Genomic DNA, 21,906 nt, shown 5'->3' with positions numbered 1-21,906 from the left:
AATGATCTACAACCATTGATTTTTTCCAGATGGTTAAAAGGTGACTGATTTAGAAACTCCAAACATTGCTCAATGAAACATCTCTATACATGTCCTCATGAATTAAATGCCTTTACTAAATTTAAAATGAATGTTCATTGTGGTTATATGTGTAAATTACATACGCATTGCCCTAGTTATGCTTAAACTAAATAATTAAAATCTGTTATAAAAATAATATCAAAGTTATTCAGAGAATAAATATAATAATATGTATAATATATAATACATATAGATATAAACATAAAAAATAATGATTTGTGTGACAATGAAAAATGTGAAATGAAAAATGTGAAAATGATATTCAACCTTAAAACATTTTGATCGGAAAATTGTACACATACAGATATTACAGAAATTACACACTAAGATATACTGAAATGTGAAATGAATGTTATATTTTTGGACACTCAATGCATGCCTATTCCACTGAAATGAAAACTTATTATAGTTAAAATGTATATTAAATGTAATTTGCTAAACTTTAGTGACTATTGTCATGCAGTGCAAGCATTTATGGTGAACTAAAATATAAATTAGTAATTTCTAGTATGTTGTATTTTTAAATACAGTTCTAATGATTAAACTTTTTGGTGTTTTTCAAAGCAAGTATAATATATAGTATATAATATATATTCCTTTTTCTATTATTGGGCAGGCCCAAGCGAATTGAGGTTGTGTTGATTTGCACATGAAACATATATTTCTTTGTGTGTGTGTGTGTTTATTTATTTTTTATAGCTTGGGCTGTGGGTTTTGAAAGGGTTACAGAACTGAAGCTTGGACAAGATTGGCGATCCAGAACTATCTGTCAGGTTTTATGAACGATAATGGACAGAGCTTGTTTACTCAGCTGAGGTTCCCATGACAAATGCAGTCTAAATCACTGTGCGCGGTCACGGACATGGTGCAGTATTTTCTTTTGCTTTCTGCTAGAACAAAACAAAGCATACATAAAAACAGTGCATACTTTCCCATTGTTCTTTGTATGTGTGTGCCATATGGAAACAATTGTCTGAAATATTGTGAAACGGTTTGTGTGTTTCTGCGTTTTTGCTGGTCCATGTTTATTAAAAATGCAACGCATATGCAAAAATCTTTATCTTGTATAGTTCAAAACAATGCCACGTTAACACAGAGCACGTCATTGTAAGTTTTTCATCGAAAAACCATAGAAACTTGGTAATCTTTAAAAAACAGGTGCTTTGGAGTAAAATGTAAATACCCTCATAAAAGAATATTTAATTGTTACGCGTGTTACATGTACTTACTATTATAATAACAATTAATTATACACAATAACATGCAAGTAAACCTAAATCCGAACCCTAATCCTGACCCTAACCATATAGTAAGTAGGCCTACATGTATTTAACTGATATTACTCAGTATTTAAATGTATGATTAAAGTACACTGTAAAAAGGACACCTTAAGTGTAACTAAATTAATGATGCACTAATGATTAACTATCTGGCATCAATAATGCATGACTGTATGCTTCTGAAAAAGTCATTTTTTGCAAGGAGAACGTGTTTTTTTTTTAAGTGTAGACTTCACAACAAGAATGTGAAGTATAAGAGTCAAATACAGTGTATATGGAAGTGTAATAGTGCCCTCTGTTGGGGAATTTATCCCCTCATTAAGAACTATATTAGCTGATAATGAGTATGCATAATATCAAATTTTTTGAATTTGATTAAATAAATAATCAGCTATTAAAAAGCTAAGCAAAATAAAAAAAGAACATACCTAATGGCATTTGGAAATGTATTATGATTTTTTATATATACATTTATTATTATTATTATTATTATTATTATTATTATTATTATTATTATTATTATTATTATTATTATTATTATTATTATTATGCTGGTATTAGTCTCTCAACAAGTTCTATATTCTGTTTTATTTAGAGATGAATAAGAGTATGAAATAGTCATTTAAATGGAAGATAATCATTCATACGGTTTCATGCACATGATGCATCTGATTCTCAGTTATTGTGTATTTTTAGATTTTAAAACTTTTAGAAATAAGACTGAAATAAACTATGACATTTACTTTTAACTGTGTTCAAATTACACTGACAGAAATAGCAACCTAAAACTATTAATATCTAAATGTAATAGTTATTATAATTCTTAATTATATGTAATAATAATTCAAATAATTTCATTATAAATTGAATATAACACTGTAACAATCATGCTATTTTTTACTTTTTGTTTGAGAAATGTGTTGTTTGCATGGAGGTCAGCTTCATTTATAGGCATATTTAACTCACGATAAAAAAAGAAAAAAAAAGTCCTTGTTGTTCAAAACTGTATGACTTTCTTTCTTGAGAGTAAGTACATAATGACAGAATTTCCATTTTTGTGTGGAATATCCATTTTAAAATGCATACTATTTGTTTCTGAAAGCCAGGAATGCATGGGATGTACACACACACAGTTTTATCAATGCCCTAGCTGCCATAAATTTGACGTTTCCAGCTAAGAGCAAAGTACTTTCAGCACTGTTTAAAGAATTTTCCCCTCAAAATCCAGAATGCAGTGCACAGATTCTGACCTGCTAAAACAGAAATTAACTGACTATTAGTGCAATGCAGTGCTAAAACCGAGGTTATGAAGCGAGTAAACTGACAATGGGCCGTCTATCTTGCTCCTCATCACTTTTCAACATGATACAGCACTTTCTCAGTCAGTAGGCCCCCGTCTTAAGTGCCTCCTGTGGACATTGTTTACCACTTTACACCCCCCCCCCCCAATGGCCACACCACTACTGAATAAAAACAGCCTTAGCTGTCAATCTCTGTCACTTCTCTTTTTGTTTAGCCGATCAAATGGTTCCCGAGTGTCCTGATGTCCCATCTAGACTTCAGATCTCCCTGCCCACAATGGTCTCTCAGCTCCTTCGAGAACATTAAGTGCCATCTCGCGTCTGTTGTCACTCTAGACCATCGATGTTTCTTACTTGTTTGATTGTCATCATGTTAATGATTTATTTATACCATGTGTTTATGTGAAAGGTTGCCCTTTTTATCTCCATCTGAATTCATCTTTAAAATCTCAGCATTTCACTGAAATAAACACATGGAGGCAGACATGGAGGCAGAATTGAGAAATGGACCCTGAATTGGAGATGACATCAGGAACCCGGTGGCCTAACCTCCGCTGATGTCTGCTGTCCATCACAAATATGAGCGTGATGGAATCAGGATGCCAAAGTGCTGACTGATTAACAGACTTTCAAGGATGGCTCCTTTCTGCCATTTTATATTTGGGCTATGAAGGATCAGTGTTTTCTGAATGCCTTGCGATGTTGTTTTTGACTGCAGTTGTTAGGCTTTGCGTCCTCTCATTGATGGGTGTACTGGAAATGTCCATTAAGTTTTGACAGAGACATTTGGTGAGCTTTGTCCCAGTTTCCACAGCCAGAAGTTGAAAGACAAAGCGACTTTGTACTGTTACTAGCTGCAACTTAAAACCCGTTATCAAGCACGGCTCCTGATTTTTGCACAATGTTTGCAATTCACAAATTATGTGATATAAAATCTATCTATGAATCTATTAAAGCAAATGAGGGCCCTTGAAAAGTATGGAATATATATTTTCGGGTGGGGCATTAGGACTGGGATTAGGGTCCGGGATCTTGTACAGCGCCCCTGCTTCCATGGTGTCTAAAATGGTGTTTTGAACATGTCTCATTGTAGACCCATGATATTCCTTAAATTACCAAAATGCAAATACCATGAACATTGTAATCCAAGGGTTAATTTGCCAGCAATATAATTGCAAACAGTAATGACATGCTATTGATTTAATTTAGTTCATTATAATTTAGAGCAATACATATTTATTTGGCAATCATAAAAGTACAATTAATAACCATATATTTCCGTCTAAGGTTTCCGATGAGTGTAGAAAACTCGACATAGCCTATTTGTGTCTTCTAATTGCTGTAATACTGTATATTTCTCTCTCTCTCTCTCTCTCTCTTTTCTTTTTCTTTTTTTAATGTACAAAACAGGATAAGCACTATAAATTGTAGCCCACTAATCTGGTTAGTGTGTTATGGTTCAGAGTAACATATATTCATTAGAAGAAATAAATAATTCGTCTGTTCTGCTTAAAACATTTACGAATTGTGTGCTTTGTACTTGGCTGGTTACGTATGTCGAGAAACTACAGTTCCCATGATGCCTGCACACGACGTCATGCACGCGTCCGTTCCCCCTTGACGCACAATACGCGTCACCGTAGTAACTGGCGATCCGCTGCTGTGTCGTTTAGCGCTGGAGCGGCGGAAGGGGCCGAGGGATTCTGTTATTATCGGTAACAGATATCCGAGTCCACCTGTGTATTAGTGCGGACTGGACGACACGATATTGAGGCGGAGAGCCCCTGCTAAGGCGCCGAGATGTTGAATATGTGGAAAGTCAGGGAGCTGGTGGATAAAGCGTGAGTACGCCCGGGCTTTTGCTTTCTAAAGAGCTTGTATGTCGATGCAGAGGCCCGTTACTTATAAAGGTGCGGATCCCGTGACGTCACACACCATCAGCTGAACACGAGCGCCACACGATTAAATATAACATTTTTTTTATTTTAGTATTTTCAACATATTTATGACCCCTTCCCGTTCATGTGTAATCTTCTATTAAATTTACACAATTCTACGCGTGTGTTTTTTTTTCTTGGTTGTGTATCAAACCCTGTGAGCTGTCTACCTAGGCAGCATCTTTGGGGACGGCAGGAGCGTGTAGCAATTTAAGGCATTATAGGCACTTTTCCCTTGCCTATATTGCTCTCAAAATGTTGACTAGGTAGACAGCTCACTAATTTTTCAGATATATTCTTCTTACGTATTCATTCATCTTGTCAATAGTGTTATCCCGCTAAAACATCTCACTATTAAGCAGCACATGAGCTTGAACGTTCTCTATTAGCATTTCTCCTTATCTTATGCACCGTCACATATGTTTTATTTGTGTGTATTATGTTAAAGATTGTGTTGTTTAAATGCAATACAGTTCACCGGTTACAGGCCCGTTATACATGCTAGCTAATTAGCCTATTAGCTAAAGTCAACATTATAAATTCGTATGGGGAATGGATAACGGTATCGCTCAAGGTTAACATCACAACACATCGATTATGTCAGATTTGACGATTAGCTGTCAACCCTAAAATTACGACGTTCAGATGACCTTAGTAGTACCTGTGGGCCTTGTTTTTCTCCATCACACTTGGAGCTCTTCACCTGTAAAATGAATTAATTTCAGATCAGTCCTTCTGATTTATTTAGTAAGTGATGGCAGAACCTTGTGGAGCAAATTGATGAGAAACTTCAATATTAATCTTGATTTTAAAACGTTTATTTATTTTTTATTGTGAGAGTAAATGTGTTTTACTTCTTTGGGTAGCCCAGTGATACACTGCATGTATTTTCTCAAAAAGTTAGTGCATGGCTATGTGCTCCATAATTGTTAAGAAATGTTTTCATACAATTTTAGTAGCAGGTTATAGTGGGAAGAGAAAAATGGTTAATGACAATTGATTGATTTTTTTTTTTTTCATTTGCTTTTTTTTGTACAGGCTACTTGTAAATCTATTCAGTTTTGTTATGCTGATCAATCCTTTTTCACAATACCTACACAGAAATAGTACATTTTCCAGTTTTTGGCAGTTTTTCAGTTTGCACCATTCAGTGGAGCATTTCTGTTTTATATCAAACTTTCACCAATACTGGAGGGATATTAACCTTTACTAAGGATGTCCAAGCATAAAAGGAAATATTTTTTTATGAATTTGAAGACTAGAGGTTTATGGTATAGCTATAAAATGCAAAAATGTTAATATTCAATGTATAACTTAATGTACTTGCTCCTAAAGGGTGTCTTTTTTAAAATAAATAATATAAAAATGATATATACAAATAATTTAGAATACTATTTTATTTTTATCGTTTTTTTTTTTTTTATGGTTTCTCATTTGTAAGTCACTTTGGATAAAACCGTCTGCTAAATAACTAAATGTAAATGTATGTTCATGCTTTCAGTAATAACTGCTCAAACAATTTTACTGGTCATAATTTTTCTGACTCCCTTTTTTTCTTGGTGTCTGCCTGGTGCACAAACAAGCCGTGCAGTCAAGTTACTGTAATGGAATGGCCACAGCAGAAGGCATCTTTTAAGCAAGCATATATTCAGCTGAAAGGAAATGGATATTGATATAGTTTGCCTTTTCATTGGCATTGATTTTGCATTGTTGGGTGAAGCTTTTTTGCTTGTCCTTGCAGTGATACCCACAATAATAAGTAATAAGTGTTATTACGCTTGTTAGCTTGGTGCAGGCAGCATTTGTTCCATTTTGTGAGATTGTTTGTGGTGTAACAGAATGTTGTGGTGCAGCATGGTGATGTCTTCTATTAATTTAGAGGCTGGATGAATGGAATGTACTGCTAGTTAACCTACTGGTTAACTTTTTAACTCTAATTTTTGTACTCCCCAGGACAGAAAATGTATTTTAAATGTGTGTTACAATTTACTCTACTTACTTTTGGTCATTGCACTCATATACTGCCCTGCAAAGCCAATATGCAGTAATTATTTTGTCAGAAATTCTTTCTTTATGCATCTCTTAGACTGTAGCTGTGCTACAGAGGGAAAGGAAGTGTGAAAATTGACTCAATTTATTTTGTGCATGTGGTTTGGTTTGGTCCTCACACTGCATATAGCGTGACCCATTTAGTATAACTGAATTAATAATAGTTATAATATTATTTCACTATGCACTTTACTGATTTAGTTTATATTTTAATAAAATATTAGTAAATAAACTAAATAATAGTGTGTGTTAATATTATAAAAAATAAAAGGCAGTCATAGTTTTTAATACAAATATATTTATTTTAAAGTAAACTCAAAGTTAAGATGCTTATATTTACCGCTACTTTCTTTGTTTGTCTCTTTAAGAAGAATCGCTTTATATATTGCATAATTTTAAGTCGCTTTGGATAAAAACATCTAAGAATAAATAAATAAAAGTGTTTTCCTCATATTCAAACTTGAAAGGAAGGCTTTTATTTTGGCAGGTTGCCAGCATGTAAGTATACACACTTCCGGATTTAGCGCGGCTGCTGATTAAAGAGCGTCAGTGGATGAATGTCACAGTTTTGCATTGTGCTTTGAAAATGGCATGGTATAAGCCTAGATTTATGCTTTCAGGTTGAAAATAAAACTTATATAATACAATTTGTGATCTAAAATGGTAATTGTGTATTAACAGCTATCAACCATGTCGGTACACAAATGCGCTGTCAGAACATATTTATATAACACATTTTTTATTTTGTTGCGCATGCAGACCTGCGGACCACTTATGTGCATATTATTGTATATATATATATATATATATATTGTTGTATGTATATATATATATATATATATATATATATATATATATATATATATATATATATAGAAATAAAAGCTAGTTGCCATTAGGGATATGCCGGTATCAATTTTCCTGTTGCGGTTAATTGATAATGCTTTTACCATGGTATACGGTATTATCACGGTAGTGAAATTTTGTTCTAAAAAAGTGGTCATAATACAGTATAACTGGTTAAATAGCTTTTTTTCTTATAACAAAAATAACTAAACATTTAAAACAATAAAGCAATACAGAAAATATATAGAAGTTAAATGTTTTACACATTAAAGTGCAAAAGAACTTTAAAAACCAATAGGTATCACTTTACAATAAGACCTCATTAGTTAACCTTAGACTAGTTAATGCATTAACATTCAATTCTAGGCAAGGCAAGTTCATTTATATAGCACATTTCGTACACAATGGTAATTCAAAAAGAAAGTAAAAAAAAAAAAGTTTTTTTTAAATAGTCTATTAAGTCTAAATATTTCAGTAATTGGCTCGGATATAAACACCATCGGGAAAAAAACAAATCTGAATGGTTATTTAAAATTATTTAAATATGGTTTAGAAAGTAACTGCTGCTTTATTTACTGTGTTTACAGGGTAAGGGCTGCATTTAGCGCCACCTGCTGTCAGAGAGTGAATGTGCTTTCATTCAGTGTCTCTCACGTGTTCCTCCATGTGCTTCTCATGTGTGCTTGTTTACATCAGACCGCATGCACTCTTTCAAGCAGCATACAGTGATGCTTTGCATTTTAAGCAGCTGATGCAAATACTTAGAGCTGAAACAACGAATCGATTTAATCGATTAAAATCGATTATTAAAATCGATTATTAAAATAGTTGTCAACTAATTTAGTAATCGATTCGTCGCTAAATAAATTTTATTTGCCATAAGCGGCTCATTTCGTGCATATTTCAAATCTGCGGTGACCAAAGTGTGGCAGTAATGAGCCACCGGAGGTTTTACTCAGCCAGTACAGCAGGTGAAGTAGCGAATAGCAATAGCTGACCTCGTTTTATGTCACATGCTTCCCGAACAGCGTCTCTGCAGCATTCAGCGGGAAGTGGGAGTACTTTACTTTGAGCCTTCAAAATGAAGAGTAACCTGTAAACTCTGCACTACTGAACTGTTTAAGGAGCCGTTCACATATGGTGCGATGCGCCTGTTTTTCCAGGCGCATCCACACCGCATCCATTTATCCTTTGCTGAAATTTCCGGGTCTTCATGGAGAGGGCACGTCATGGAGAGAGCACGTCATGGTTGCTTAGCAAAGGCAGACGCCTCAGGGGCGCTTCTGCCCGAGCGTTTTGATAAGAAGGAGAAAGCGGCGCGACTAGCGTTTTCCACGCGTTTTTAGGTGCGATATGTGAACGGCCCCTAAGAATTTTATTTGTGCAGATTCTCCAGTACAAGGTTGTTTGCAAATGTTTAGTCGTAAAAGCTGATAACACTGCTTTTTAACAGTTAACATTTAAAGCTTTACAAACATGTTATGTGATCAGTTTGTCGTTTACCAGTTCATAATTCAGACTTGCAGCCTAATTATGACTGAATGAGAGAGGTAAATGTTTGAGTATATTTAAAATGCACTTCTTTTCTAAGTATTCACTGCTCTTTTTCACACAGCAGGTTTTTTGTGTGTGTCCCAATTTTTTTTTTCTGGACAACCTTCTGATGGATTTTACTTTAAATTGTGAGTTCCATTCAGGTTTCATGCCATTGGCACTTTTTTTCGAAGGATTGTTTACAATTTCACAGCATAAGCTATAAAGCTTTTTCCCAGTAAATAATAAAATACAATGCACTGCAATTTTATTCTGTTTTATCCTTATACTTCGTGAAAATATGTTCTCAAAGATTCCTTAAGCTTTGTTTGGGATGTTAAACTACTTTAGGAGCTCTAAGAACTGCCATGGTGAAAACAATATTTGAAATCTCCTTGTGAATTTTGCTAGAGTATGGGTCAGTGTTTTGATTGCAGAAGAGTTCGACAAAGGATTACTAACATAATAAAACAACTCCAGGTATATTTTTGATGAGGATATGACAATGCAAAATGGTTAAAATCTCTTAAAAATCTATGCTGAATGATAAAGACCCTTTATTAATAATTTACTTGGGGAAAAAATGGAAAAAACTAAAATATAAGTACATAAACCGATTAATCGTAAAAATAATCGACAGATTAATCGATTATCAAAATAATCGTTAGTTGCAGCCCTACAAATACTCTTCTTAAAATGCATTCCAAATTCTGAATAATTTGTAATGTATATTTATTCACGGTATTTAGAAGTGCCCACGATAACAATATCATGCATTTTAATTAGAGCCCGACCGATATGGATTTTTGGGGGCCGATGCCGATGCCGATATTAACTTGAAAAGAGCCGATTTATAAGCCGATATTTTGATTTTGAAAATAAACTGGATATTAGACCCATTTGCTATAAGCTGCACTTACATAACATTCAATGGCAAAATATCTGCCTGTTCTATGTATGTGGGCTGTATAAACCATTTTCCAGAAGGGATTTATGTAAAAAAAAGCCTTAGATTATAGTCTCAATCACTAAACAATTGCACATCAAAAGTATATATTTTTTAACGATCAAAAAACAGTCTGATTTTAAACATTTAACACTTTTACTTTCTTCCAGTTGAAGCTGATTTTAACAGTCTGTGTGTGTACTGTAAATAAATTATAATACTAAAGTTAAAGTTAAAGTATTTGCAGAAGTAGTCCCACACTTTTGCTGCTACATCATTCACCCTTTTCAGCCATCTGTAGGGCAGAAAGAGAGACATAGAAAGAATAAGCATGTGTATTAATAATATCACCATGTATCATTACTCATGTCATCATTAGAATTATAATAATAATAAACAGGGATCTCCTACATAGGCAAAAATGAGAAATATATATATTTTTTTATTTGTCAAGCAATAGGTATTAACCTCCTTATATTTAACAATATTATTTCAACATTTTCCTGTTATGTCTGTAAAGCTGCTTTGAAACAATATGTAAGAAAAAAAAAGAAAAGAAAAAAGCGCTTGTTCAGCTCACATTTATTTACATGTCCCCTCTGATTTAATCATTTCTGACGCACCTACTGTAGTTACTGTAACTACACTATATTTGCTCTCACAGACACATTCACAACGGACCCGTATATCTCCTCTTCTCTTTGTGCAGTCTGAATCAAAATGGTTAACGTTAGTGCCATGAACACACCGCTGTCAATTTTGAGAAGAACCACCTTCAAACAAGTTAATAGCAAGCATTTAAGGGGCCTGCTAAAAAGGAAGCTATATTAGCGTTAGAGTAACGTAACCAGCCTGAATTCACCAAATTGTTCCCTGGGCCTGAGGGTAGCCTCTTCTTCCTTGCTTCTCTCTTAATTCTCATCAGCAGGACTAGCGCTATCGCTCGCTTCTTACAACGGGACAGATACATGTTTGCTGCTGACCGAAAAGAGGAACAACAGACTATGAAAGAGCTCCCGCTAAAAGTTTTTAAAACTCCGCCTACGCCATAGCGCAGAGCAGGGCAAATCGCGTTGTATCTGAAAGGCAACGCTAAACCCAGCGGCCAAGCGCTGTGCATACCGCGTCCTGTGTGAAAGGCCCATTACGCGGTCATTATGTGGGAAACACACCGCAATAGAATAAGCACTAAACGCTAACTTTATAGTTCGACCTCTTATTAACGTTCGCGCTCTTCCACTGATAAACATGGTATTAGCTTTGTGGCTAATCTAATATAGCAATGCATTAACGGCTGTAAGTGATGTTACAGAATATTTAGAAGTGATAATGATAGGACCGTTAACTAGAACTACCACACCGTTTTTATATACAGTGTATGAACTAAATCTACAATCATTTCACATGACGAACGACAGACTCACCTGGGTGGCTTGGCTGATCGCTTTCTTCTTTGTGGATTTCTGGCGCTGTTGCAACTCTGGAGCTGCAGACCGCCCTCTGGTGGGCAAACTATGCAACACTCATAACATGAGTGAAGAATATGAGACTGTTTCTCATGTTTCATCGGCCGTTATAAACGCCGATGCCGATTTAAATGCAATTAGCTCATATCGGCCGATAATATCGGCCGGCCGATATATCGGTCGGGCTCTAATTTTAATCACCGCAATATATCACATTACCGAATACCGGCACAAGTCTAGTTGCCTCAGTTTTTTTTAGTTGATATCTGTTAAAATGTTGTATGAATCAACCCTGTTACCCTATTATTTTTTTTTGTTACAATGACATTGATCGTTAAGCTAGTTTCAAACAGTGAATATTACAGATATTATTGTAACTAATATCTCCTGTTTTTATGTCAGAATAAAGCGGAAAAATACTGCACGCAAGTATGAAACATTATTTGGTGCTATTGACCCCATCTCATGTATATTTGTATAATAAAATCAGAATAAAAACTACAATTCCAAAAAAGCATCTACACCGCTCAACAGCTACGATCTGCACTGCGGCTGTTCTTCATGCCTTTAGTCAACAGAGCAAGTGTGAAACAGTCATGTGCTTACACTTTAGAAATATAGAACATTGATTTTATGAAATGAAATATTAAAGGATTCAAGTATTTTTATTATCATTTCAAAACATGGTACGTGGGCTGGAACAAAACTGAGTACTGAGGTGCAGTTAAAACCACCACACACCAACACACATGCAGATACCCAGTCATACACACACCAACACACATGCATAAAGGCACTAGAACCTAAAAATTAGTAGCATAGCGATATAAAGCAGTGTAGCTTAGGCAAATTTAGTAAAAGTATTATATCTATGAAATGCATCACTATAAAGTGCGTGCAACATTGCACAGAAAAAAGTTTATAAAATAGAAATTCAATAGATAGGAGCAAAAAAAGTCACCCGCATGTATGAATTATTATATTTATATTATAGGGCATCCAATGGCCGATATATGATGCACATTTTGTTTCGCTGATATCTTTGGCCATTTTTTTTTCCATTCATCTCATAATAGTGAGTTTATAATAGTAGTAGTGGTAATAGTTATAGTAGTAGTGGCCCTGTTTAGAGTAATAATACATGGCTCAAAACAATTCTAAAGCATGCTTTTTGTTTCTGTTTACTGACAGACACCAGTGTTTCCCACAGACTGCAAATTAATTTTCTGCCAGCAGGATATCGTTATATTCGATATTGGATATTGCACGATAAGTTAACATGCACATTATAATCAGCCCAGAAGTGTCGTCTGAATTGAACGTGTTTCTGCTTTCACATGCAAATGACTTGTTACACTTATGAATATGATAACTTTACAGCATCAATTCTAGTTGGGTGAAACGTAATGAAAGTGCTTTATTCAGAAATGTTTCAACTGTAAGGTAGAGTTGTCATATCTGTGATGCTTTTTCCACATTAATGTACGTTCGGTGCTATTTCTGCATTTTCTTTTACACAGTCCTTGCAAATTCTGTAATCTCACAACATTCATTAAAGAAAGAAGATTGGACATAACCCATTTAGTGGCTTTGGTGCTTTTTGGCAAGACTTACAACTGTTTTGGCATCTTTTGGCCCTAGCATTGATGACACAACCAGAAACAGAAGAAACAGACATACCCTTGTCTACAGACCTGCAAATACTCTGAGAAATCTAAGCTTAACCCTAACATATCCGAAAAATCGAATCCATTATCCTTTGAACTGTAATCAAATTGAATCGTAAAGGAAAGGTTGTCAGCAGGTACTGGAAGTATTCTGTCTTTAAAGATGCCCTTTTTGCATTTGTAGCAATGTCAGAAAAAAAAACAAGGAATTAAAAAAAAACAGTATTGAGAAATGCTAATAAAAAAAATTTAAACAAAAAAAGTTCAATCATATATTTAAAATGAAATATTTCATCCATATATATATATATATATATATATATATATGTGTGTGTGTGTGTGTGTGTGTGTGTGTGTGTGTGTGTGTGTGTGTGTGTGTTTGTTTGTGTCTTTGTTGTTGAGCGAAAAACCCAGTGCTAGCCCCAACTCTGAATCACCCTTCATAATTCACATCTCTTGGGACTTCTTTCCCTAGCAAACTTTCCCTTGTCCAGGTATCACTGCTTTCATCTCTTAGCTGGTGCTTTCGTTCTCTCTCCATCATACTTATTATAAACCACCACCATCCTCATCTCCATCGTAAAGTTTACTCCAGACCTTAGCTTTCCTCTGAAGCTGTAGGTAGTCTTTTTAGTCTTGAGGTGGCGGAGCAGGAAAGCCGAAACCACTCAGAGAGCTTTCATGTGAGACGTCTTGAGTTTGTTGTGGGTTTTTCGCAGGCCATAGCTCCACAGTGAATGTGTAAGTACACCCATTCATTCTAGCGAAAAAACAGCGAAGGAGACAATAAAAGAAGTGGAGAGTAAATCTCGGCAGGCCCATAGAACAAAGAGGTTGTGGATGCAAAGGATGGCAAGCCGCCCCTACGTCTGTCTGTGCCCCCTTCTCTTTGTGCAAAAGAAAGCCTGCCTCTTTTGCTTTTGTCTTTCCTGCATATTAAATATTCCAGTGGAATATGTGCAGCACAGTACACAGCGCACCATATGTGTGTCTGGAATGTATTTATTATGTGTGTGTGACTGCTTTACAGGCCGCTTGCTTGCATAAACCAACATCATTCATTATTCATTTGCCTGAGATTTTCCTTGTAATCTTAGCCCAACTTTGCAGCGCGCTTTCTACATTGAATAACATCGATTGCCAATCCCTCTATCATGAACTCTTGCTTGGCATTGAAACAGCCAAAGAATAGACACTGTGATACGTTGCATGTTTGTTTGTGGTCACGCCAGTAAATTTACAACTTTTGTACCTGATTGATGTGGTGGGCCGCCACAAATAGAAATTGAAAAAAGGCTTTGACTTGTTGAATAAACATGAGCAATGCACGTTTAAAAATCAAAAACCGGTGCGGGTGTTTTCATATCACTATTTCAGAAGGAAACCGACTGTTTTCAGAAATTTTCAATGTCATTTTTATTTCATCTTCCATGTACTACTTGATAAAGCAGCGTCTGTGAGCAGAGCGTTGCTTTGTTTTACAGCCGTTACTTGAGAAACCTCTATCTCTCCTGCTTTAAAAGTGCCTCCTGCTGGCTGAAAATTAATACAAATTAAATAAACAGTGATTTTAATTATTATTATTTTTTTTATAGGAAGGTCTAGTATTAGTTTTAGGAACACAAATCGAATAAAGTAATCAAATGTAAAACAGCATTGCATATTTGACTGTATTAATTAAATATTGTTCTTTATTAAAGTTACAAAAGCTTTTCAATCAAGAGCAGTGAATGATTTCTTTGTTCTTGTTCGATTAATATAAAGACTGACACTTTATGCACATAATGCACTAATACAACAGGCATACGTTCAGCCGGCTATGTCTGCTGTAGGATACTTACTAAGATGGGCATTTTGACATAACCTTTTTTTTTTGTAAATTTGTCCATTTAAACACAATACTTCAGAGAGAGCTTAATATGTGTGCGCGTTCTGAGGTGTGGGTTTGAGCGCTTCAGATGAGCGCATGCACAAATCTTCTCACTGAGCACACAAGCTCTTAAATGTTTAAACTGGCTAAGCTTAAATGAGTTTAGTTTAAACACAGATAGCAGATAGATGTTTGTTTTACATGTTATTTATAGCAAACCATATTACAGATGCTTAATAAGGTTTAAGTTGAACCGCAACATATGAGACAGACAAGAGTATTTTTTATGGTGGGTGAAATGCTATTTCATGCATACTGAGTTTTTTTACACTGTCAAAGAGTTGGATTCCCATGCTAAACATGGACAAAGTTTCAAAAATTGTACGTTTGAAGGAGTATTTTTGTTCCAAAAATACTCCTTCCGGTATGTCACAAGTTTTGGAAAGTTTTTTCGAGTATGGCTCTGTGTGACGTTAGATGGAGCGGAATTTCCTTATATGGGTCCTGAGGGCACGGCTGCCGGAAGAGCGTGCGCTCTCCTGTATAGCAGAGCACTGAGAGGCTGAGCACAGACAAACACTGATCAGAGCGAGAGCGTCGCGAAATGTCACAGCAGACAACCCTGCACAGATTACCAAAAAGAAAACAGCATTAAGGGACCAGTGGATGGAGTTTATTTTTACAGAGCATCAACGGAGTTGTGCAAGTGTTTTTGTTTGTTCCCTGCATTTCGAAGATGCTTGTTTTACAAACAAGGCCCAGTTTGACACCGGGTTTGCACATCGTTTATTTCTTAAGGATAATGCAGTCCCAACGAAAAAGGGTCACGATCGTGTGTTGGAACCGCATGCGGTGAGTAAAACTGCTTCAAATATCTCTGTGTTGTTAACTTAGCTATCGGCGCGTAAGCACATCAAGTAAACAACATGCGATGTTGTCATCAAACTGCACTTTCCACATGTAACTTACAGCTTAAAAAAAAAAAAATACGACATAAAGTGGAACTTAGTCATTTTCCAAAACCGCTAAGCAAATATATACAGTTTTAGTACATACCACATACAGACGCCTTTACTGATGTTGCTCTTGTTAAATTTCAGCCTCTGGATCTGTGTCACAGCTTCCAAACACTCTCAACGCAAAAGCCTACTCACGCTCGTGATTCTTTAGCTCCGCCCACACGTCACGCCTCCAGCCTGTCGTGTTTTTCCGGGAAAAATCGGTACAGACTATCTTTCTCTTATGAATATAATAAAACTAAAGACTTTTTGGAGTTATGAAGGGTGCAGTACTACTCTATAGGTACTCAAGATTAACAGGATATTGAGTGAAAACGAGCATTTCACCCCCCCTTTAATGATTACTCACATCATGTATGCATGAAAAAGGGTTATAATATAAAATTTTTCCTGATGGTTAAACCACATAACATTTTAAAGTTATTAACTGTACTTTTAATTTTAAGCTTTGGCATATGCATTTCAAACTAGATTTGTAGAAGTTTTTCTCTGTCTTGCATACTTTTACTATTTCATTGACCTTTAAACTATGAAGCAATTTATTGTTTTTGCATAAGTGTTTCCATAACTTGTGCAGAACTGATTTTACCGTAATTACAAATACTACTGTATTATTCCTTTTTTTGTCTTTCACATCATGACTGTTATCATGACTGTTACAGCTCTGATGTTTAAGGTTAAAGTGCAATGAATAATATCTTTAAATCACAAAAATGTATTACAGAATCTAGTTGACTGTTGATTCTCGTGCACAGCCAGCAGAAAATGTTTTGTGTCGCCTTGCATTGTAAAAACACCTTTAGAAGACCTTCATAATTTAATTTAATTTAATTTAATATATATAGATTAACAGGTCTTATTCATAAAATATGAGCAAAGTACATTGTGCATAACATTTGTGTTAGGGCTGAAACGATTAGATTTTTTTCCTCATTACTGTACAATGAAAACCACAGAATTGTTGACATTGTTGCAGATTTATTCAAAAAGAAAAACTTAAATATCACATGGTCCTAAGTTTTCAGACCCTTTGCTGTGGGAAAACCTTTTCCAGAGTGCTCAGGACCTCAGACTGGGTCGAAGGTTCACCTTCCAACAAGAAAATGACCCTAAGCACACTGCTAAAATAACAAAGGAGTGGCTTCACAACAACTCCGTGACTGTTCTTGAATGGCCCAGCCATAGCCCTTACTTAAACCCAATTGAGCATCTCTGAAAAGACCAGAAAATTGCTGTCCACCAACGTTTAGTATCCAACCTGATTGGAGGAATGGCAGAGGATCCCCACATCCAGGTGTGAAAAACTTGTTGAATCTTTTCCAAAAAGACTCATGGCTGTATTAGATCAAAAGGGTGCTTCGACTAAATACTGAGCACTTAAGACCATGTGATATTTCAGTTTTTCATTTTTAATAAATGTGCAAAAATGTCAACAATTCTGTGTTTTTTATGTCAATATGGGGTGCTGTGTGTACATTGAGGATAAAAATTAACTTAAATGGTTTTCAGCAAATGGCTGCAATATAACTAAGAGTGAAAAATTTTATGGGAGTCTGAATACTTTCCGTACCCACTGTATAACTCAATATTTTAACTAATTGCAAAAGCTGTATAATTAAAGTCTACTGATTTATCAGTGAAATAAACGACAGTCGATTAATCATACCAATAATCGTTAGATTAATCGATAATCAAAATAATTATGTTGCAGCCCTAATTTGTATTTAAATTAGGGATGTAATGATTTAGCCAACTTCAATTCTCTTACAATTTTTTCTAAGCAAAATAAGATTCAAGAAAATTATAAATGAAAAGGTATCCTTTTATTTTTGCTTGGATAAAATGCTGCACATTTCTTTGTGAAACAGAAATATGGCAAATAACAAAACTTAATTGAAATCTTAAAACAAGCCCTAAATCTAATGAAATAAGACAAAGTAAAAAAAAAAAAAAAAAACTTCATATAAATAAAGCCTTCTTGTGATCTTTTCATTTAAAATAAGAGGGACCCACTGCATTTGAATCATGATACAGAGATGCTGAATAGTCTGTATATTAAGTAAAAAAAAAATAAATAAAAAAATTAAGAAGTGTTTTTGAATTTGAAGTTTTTTTCTAAATTAAATTGCATTATTTGAAATTTTAAAACAAAAACAAGATGTTTTGTGAAACCGTACAACATAAAACCTCTGCAGAAACAAAGAGCAGAAGCTCTGAATGAGATGCAGATTCATGCTCTGACAGCAGGTGGCACTTAAGGAACAGCATCAATACAGCATTCCTTGGTTACCATTGTAAACAAAGCAGAGTAGCACTTACGAACATTGTAGTGATGTGTCGTTCTTGAACGATTCGTTCATTTTGAACGAATCTTTAATGTGACTCGGGAAGAACGAGTCGTCTCGGGGAGTGATTCGTTCAGTCGCGCATGCGCATTATTCTATGGGTTCTGTTCTAGTAGTAGTAATTCACCTGTCAGTCAATGCAGTCTTGAGCCGGAAAGAGAATTGATTAGTTCATAGTTCGAGTCTATCGGGTTTTTGACTCGTTCCTCAATCACGTGACAGCCCAATACGTTAAACCCAATGCAGCATGAGCCGGAAAGAGAATTGATTAGTTCATAGTTCGAGTCTATCGGGTTTTTGACTCGTTCCTCAATCACGTGACAGCTCAATACGTTAAACCCAATGCAATATGAGCCGGAAAGAGAATTGATTAGTTCATCTCATGAGTCTTCGGGTCGAGTCGTTCCTTAATCACGTGACAGACCCATACGCTAAAACCATAGACACTGACAGTAAAATAATGCAGATAATTGAATAGTTCATCTTTCGGTTCTTCGGGTTCTTCGTTCTTTTGTACTGTGATGTGACAACATTGGCTAGAGTAATTAGTTCATTTACAACTTTCCTTACAAAATGGGTGCATAGTACTTATTTATTATTAGTATTATTTACTCTTACAGTAACGTGATGCATTTCTGGTTTCAAATTGTTGTTTTTAATTTCTGTCATGGTGGTACTTTTCCATAACACTGAATGTGGAAATAAAGAGTTGGTTATGCTTAAAATGTTGATCTTTTTTTCTGTCTGTTTGTTTGTTTTTGTTTAGTTGTGCAGTTATTAAATCAGATTGTCTGTGTAAACCATACTTTTGTAACATATGACACTTTATAAACATTAAAAACACTGTACATACTTTTGAATAGTTGTTTATTGTTTATTACAGAAAAGCTTTGTAACAAAGAGGACAACTATTCCAAAATAAATTAAAATAATAAAAATGTAAATAATTAAAAATGAAATTAAAATTAAAAGATAATAAAGCCACAGGGTCTAATAACCTTAACAAATGAACTTTAAAAGTACAATATAAAAAAAAGAAAAACTAAATATTGCACAAAAAGCTATTCCCAAAATAATTTTAAACCATTTGAATAAAAAATAAATGAAAATTAAGAGATACTAAAGCTACGGAGCCTTATAACCATAACAAATTACCTTTTAAAATCACAACAACAAAAATATTGCACAACAAGCTAGTCTTTTTCTAAATAAACAAAAATAAATAAGCTTTAAAATAAATAACACACTGTGGCTATATTTTTAGGACTTGCTTTAAGGCATGTTTACATTATAAAAAAAAAAAAACAAGCTCCCTGACCTTGGATGGGCTGAGTCTGTGAGTTCTTCTATCTGAGATAATCTGCCCAGTTTTAGAAAAAAAAAATCAGATGGCACGGATGTGGCCACAATGCAAAGTCTTGTCTTTGTGACTTCAGAAAGGCTTGTGTATACTGGTGAACATCTCCTCCACCAGGCCAGAGGGTCTGATGTGCGGGGTAAGAGTGGCTCTGCAAGGTTGGCCATCATAGCATCTGAGGTCTTAGAAGAGGTAGCAGAAGGCCTCAAACTTGCTACCCTCTCGTCAAAGTCTTCCCAAAACATGGCCCCTGCACTGGCAGTGAACCAGGATCTGAAACTCCTCACTCTGAGCTGGGTTAAAACTGTTAAAGCTGAAGTTATCGTAACCTTAATGTCTTTAACATTTGTCTTTAACATTAATAATTCAAATTCAAAATGTTATTTGCTTTTAATGTATGTCATTATGTCCTTTTTTGAGCAATCTTCTTATACATATATAACACCAATATGTCAAGTCTGCCTAGGAAAAGCAATTATTATACCAGCAAACTCAAAATTGGAGTAAAAATGAACAATCTAGTCTATAAATACTTTTAATTGTAAGCTTGGATTATTATATTATTAAATAGCCTAGTGTTTATTTACCGATAGACAGTCAAGAAGACAAATTAATCAAAATTTTATTTATAACAGGGTTTTGTATATTTATAAAATAATAACAAACCACAGATCCTCAACAAACAGTAACAAAAACACAGTGACAGAAATGTCAGAAATAGCGCATGGGGCTGTCACGTGATTAAGGAACGAGTCAAACTCGACACGAAAGACTCATGAGATGAACTAATCAATTCTCTTTCCGGCTCAAGACCGCGTTAGTTTTGCGTATGGGGCTGTCACGTGATTAAGGAACGAGTCAAACTCGACCCGAAAGACTCATGAGAAGAACTAATCAATTCTCTTTCCGGCTCGAGACCGCGTTAGTTTTGCGTATGGGGCTGTCACGTGATTAAGGAACGAGTCAAACTCGACCCGAAAGACTCATGAGATGAACTAATCAATTCTCTTTCCGGCTCGAGACCGCATTGGTTTCGCGTATGGGGCTGTCACGTGATTAAGGAACGAGTCAAACTCGACCCGATAGACTCATGAGATGAACTAATCAATTCTCTTTCCGGCTCAAGACCGCGTTAGTTTTGCGTATGGGGCTGTCACGTGATTAAGGAACGAGTCAAACTCGACCCGAAAGACTCATGAGATGAACTAATCAATTCTCTTTCCGGCTCGAGACCGCATTGGTTTCGCGTATGGGGCTGTCACGTGATTAAGGAACGAGTCAAACTCGACCCGAAAGACTCATGAGATGAACTAATCAATTCTCTTTCCGGCTCAAGACCGCGTTAGTTTTGCGTATGGGGCTGTCACGTGATTAAGGAATGACTTAAACCCGAAGACTTCTTGTCAGATAAGAGGTGAGATGAGCTAATCACAGACTGAAGACCCAGGTAAAGAATGAATATTTTTTTCTTTATCTCATAGCATTTTAGTTTTGTATTGTTTGTAGTGTGATCGACGTTTGCGTAAGTACTAGATGTGTTGGGGAGGTAGCACTTAATATTTTAATAACATTTTGCTAAAATGAACGAAATGGACGAAATGACTCGAAAAAAGATTTGTTCATTTTGCTGAACGAGACTCAAAAGTCTGAGTCGGTAAAATGATCCGAACTTCCCATCACTAGAACATTGCTGTAATATTATATCGAGATGAGATTAAAAGAAAATATCATCTAAACTTTTTTTTAGATAGTTCCACTTAGAGATGCATTCATATATTTGTATCGATTTTCAACCGGCTCACGGTTAATCGTTATATGCCTAATCTAAATTGTATGATTTGAATGTGACCGTTTACATGTTAATGATTTTTCTAATCGATTGACACTTGGGATGCACAATAAATATCGCCCAATATTTAATACACATCTTGTCAGTAATCAGTGGTAAATCTCTACACATGCATGATTTCACATGGAGCAGCATTTACTACACCGAACCGTTGTTCACTGACAAGCTGCGCCAAACCACAATCCTTTTTTGCGCATGTTTTGCAGTGCTTGTCACGTGTAGAGATTTACAGCTGATTACAGAACTCGCTTTACTGACAAAATGCACATTAAATATCGTCCGATATTTATCGTGCATCCCAAATTTACACATTCATTCTGCTTGCGCTCTGTAAATAAGGACCAAAGGTTGATTTTTGTA

General features: G+C 35.3%; 1 protein-coding gene across 1 annotated transcript in view; it reads left to right on the top strand.

Moving 5' to 3' along the window:
* Positions 1-4,297: 4,297 nt before the first annotated feature.
* The window catches only part of LOC113063888 (clathrin interactor 1-like), a 37,482-nt gene continuing 19,873 nt past the window's right edge, over positions 4,298-21,906 (top strand). The window contains exon 1 of the mRNA XM_026234297.1: positions 4,298-4,503. Within this exon, the coding sequence (XP_026090082.1) occupies positions 4,463-4,503 (41 nt within the window). The 5' untranslated portion in view covers positions 4,298-4,462. The remainder of the gene's footprint in view (positions 4,504-21,906) is intronic.

The sequence above is a fragment of the Carassius auratus genome, chromosome 46, assembly GCF_003368295.1.
Source record: "Carassius auratus strain Wakin chromosome 46, ASM336829v1, whole genome shotgun sequence".
NCBI lineage: Eukaryota > Metazoa > Chordata > Actinopteri > Cypriniformes > Cyprinidae > Carassius > Carassius auratus.
Note: the sequence above shows the minus strand (reverse complement) of the source record. Positions and strands in the feature narration are given on the sequence as shown.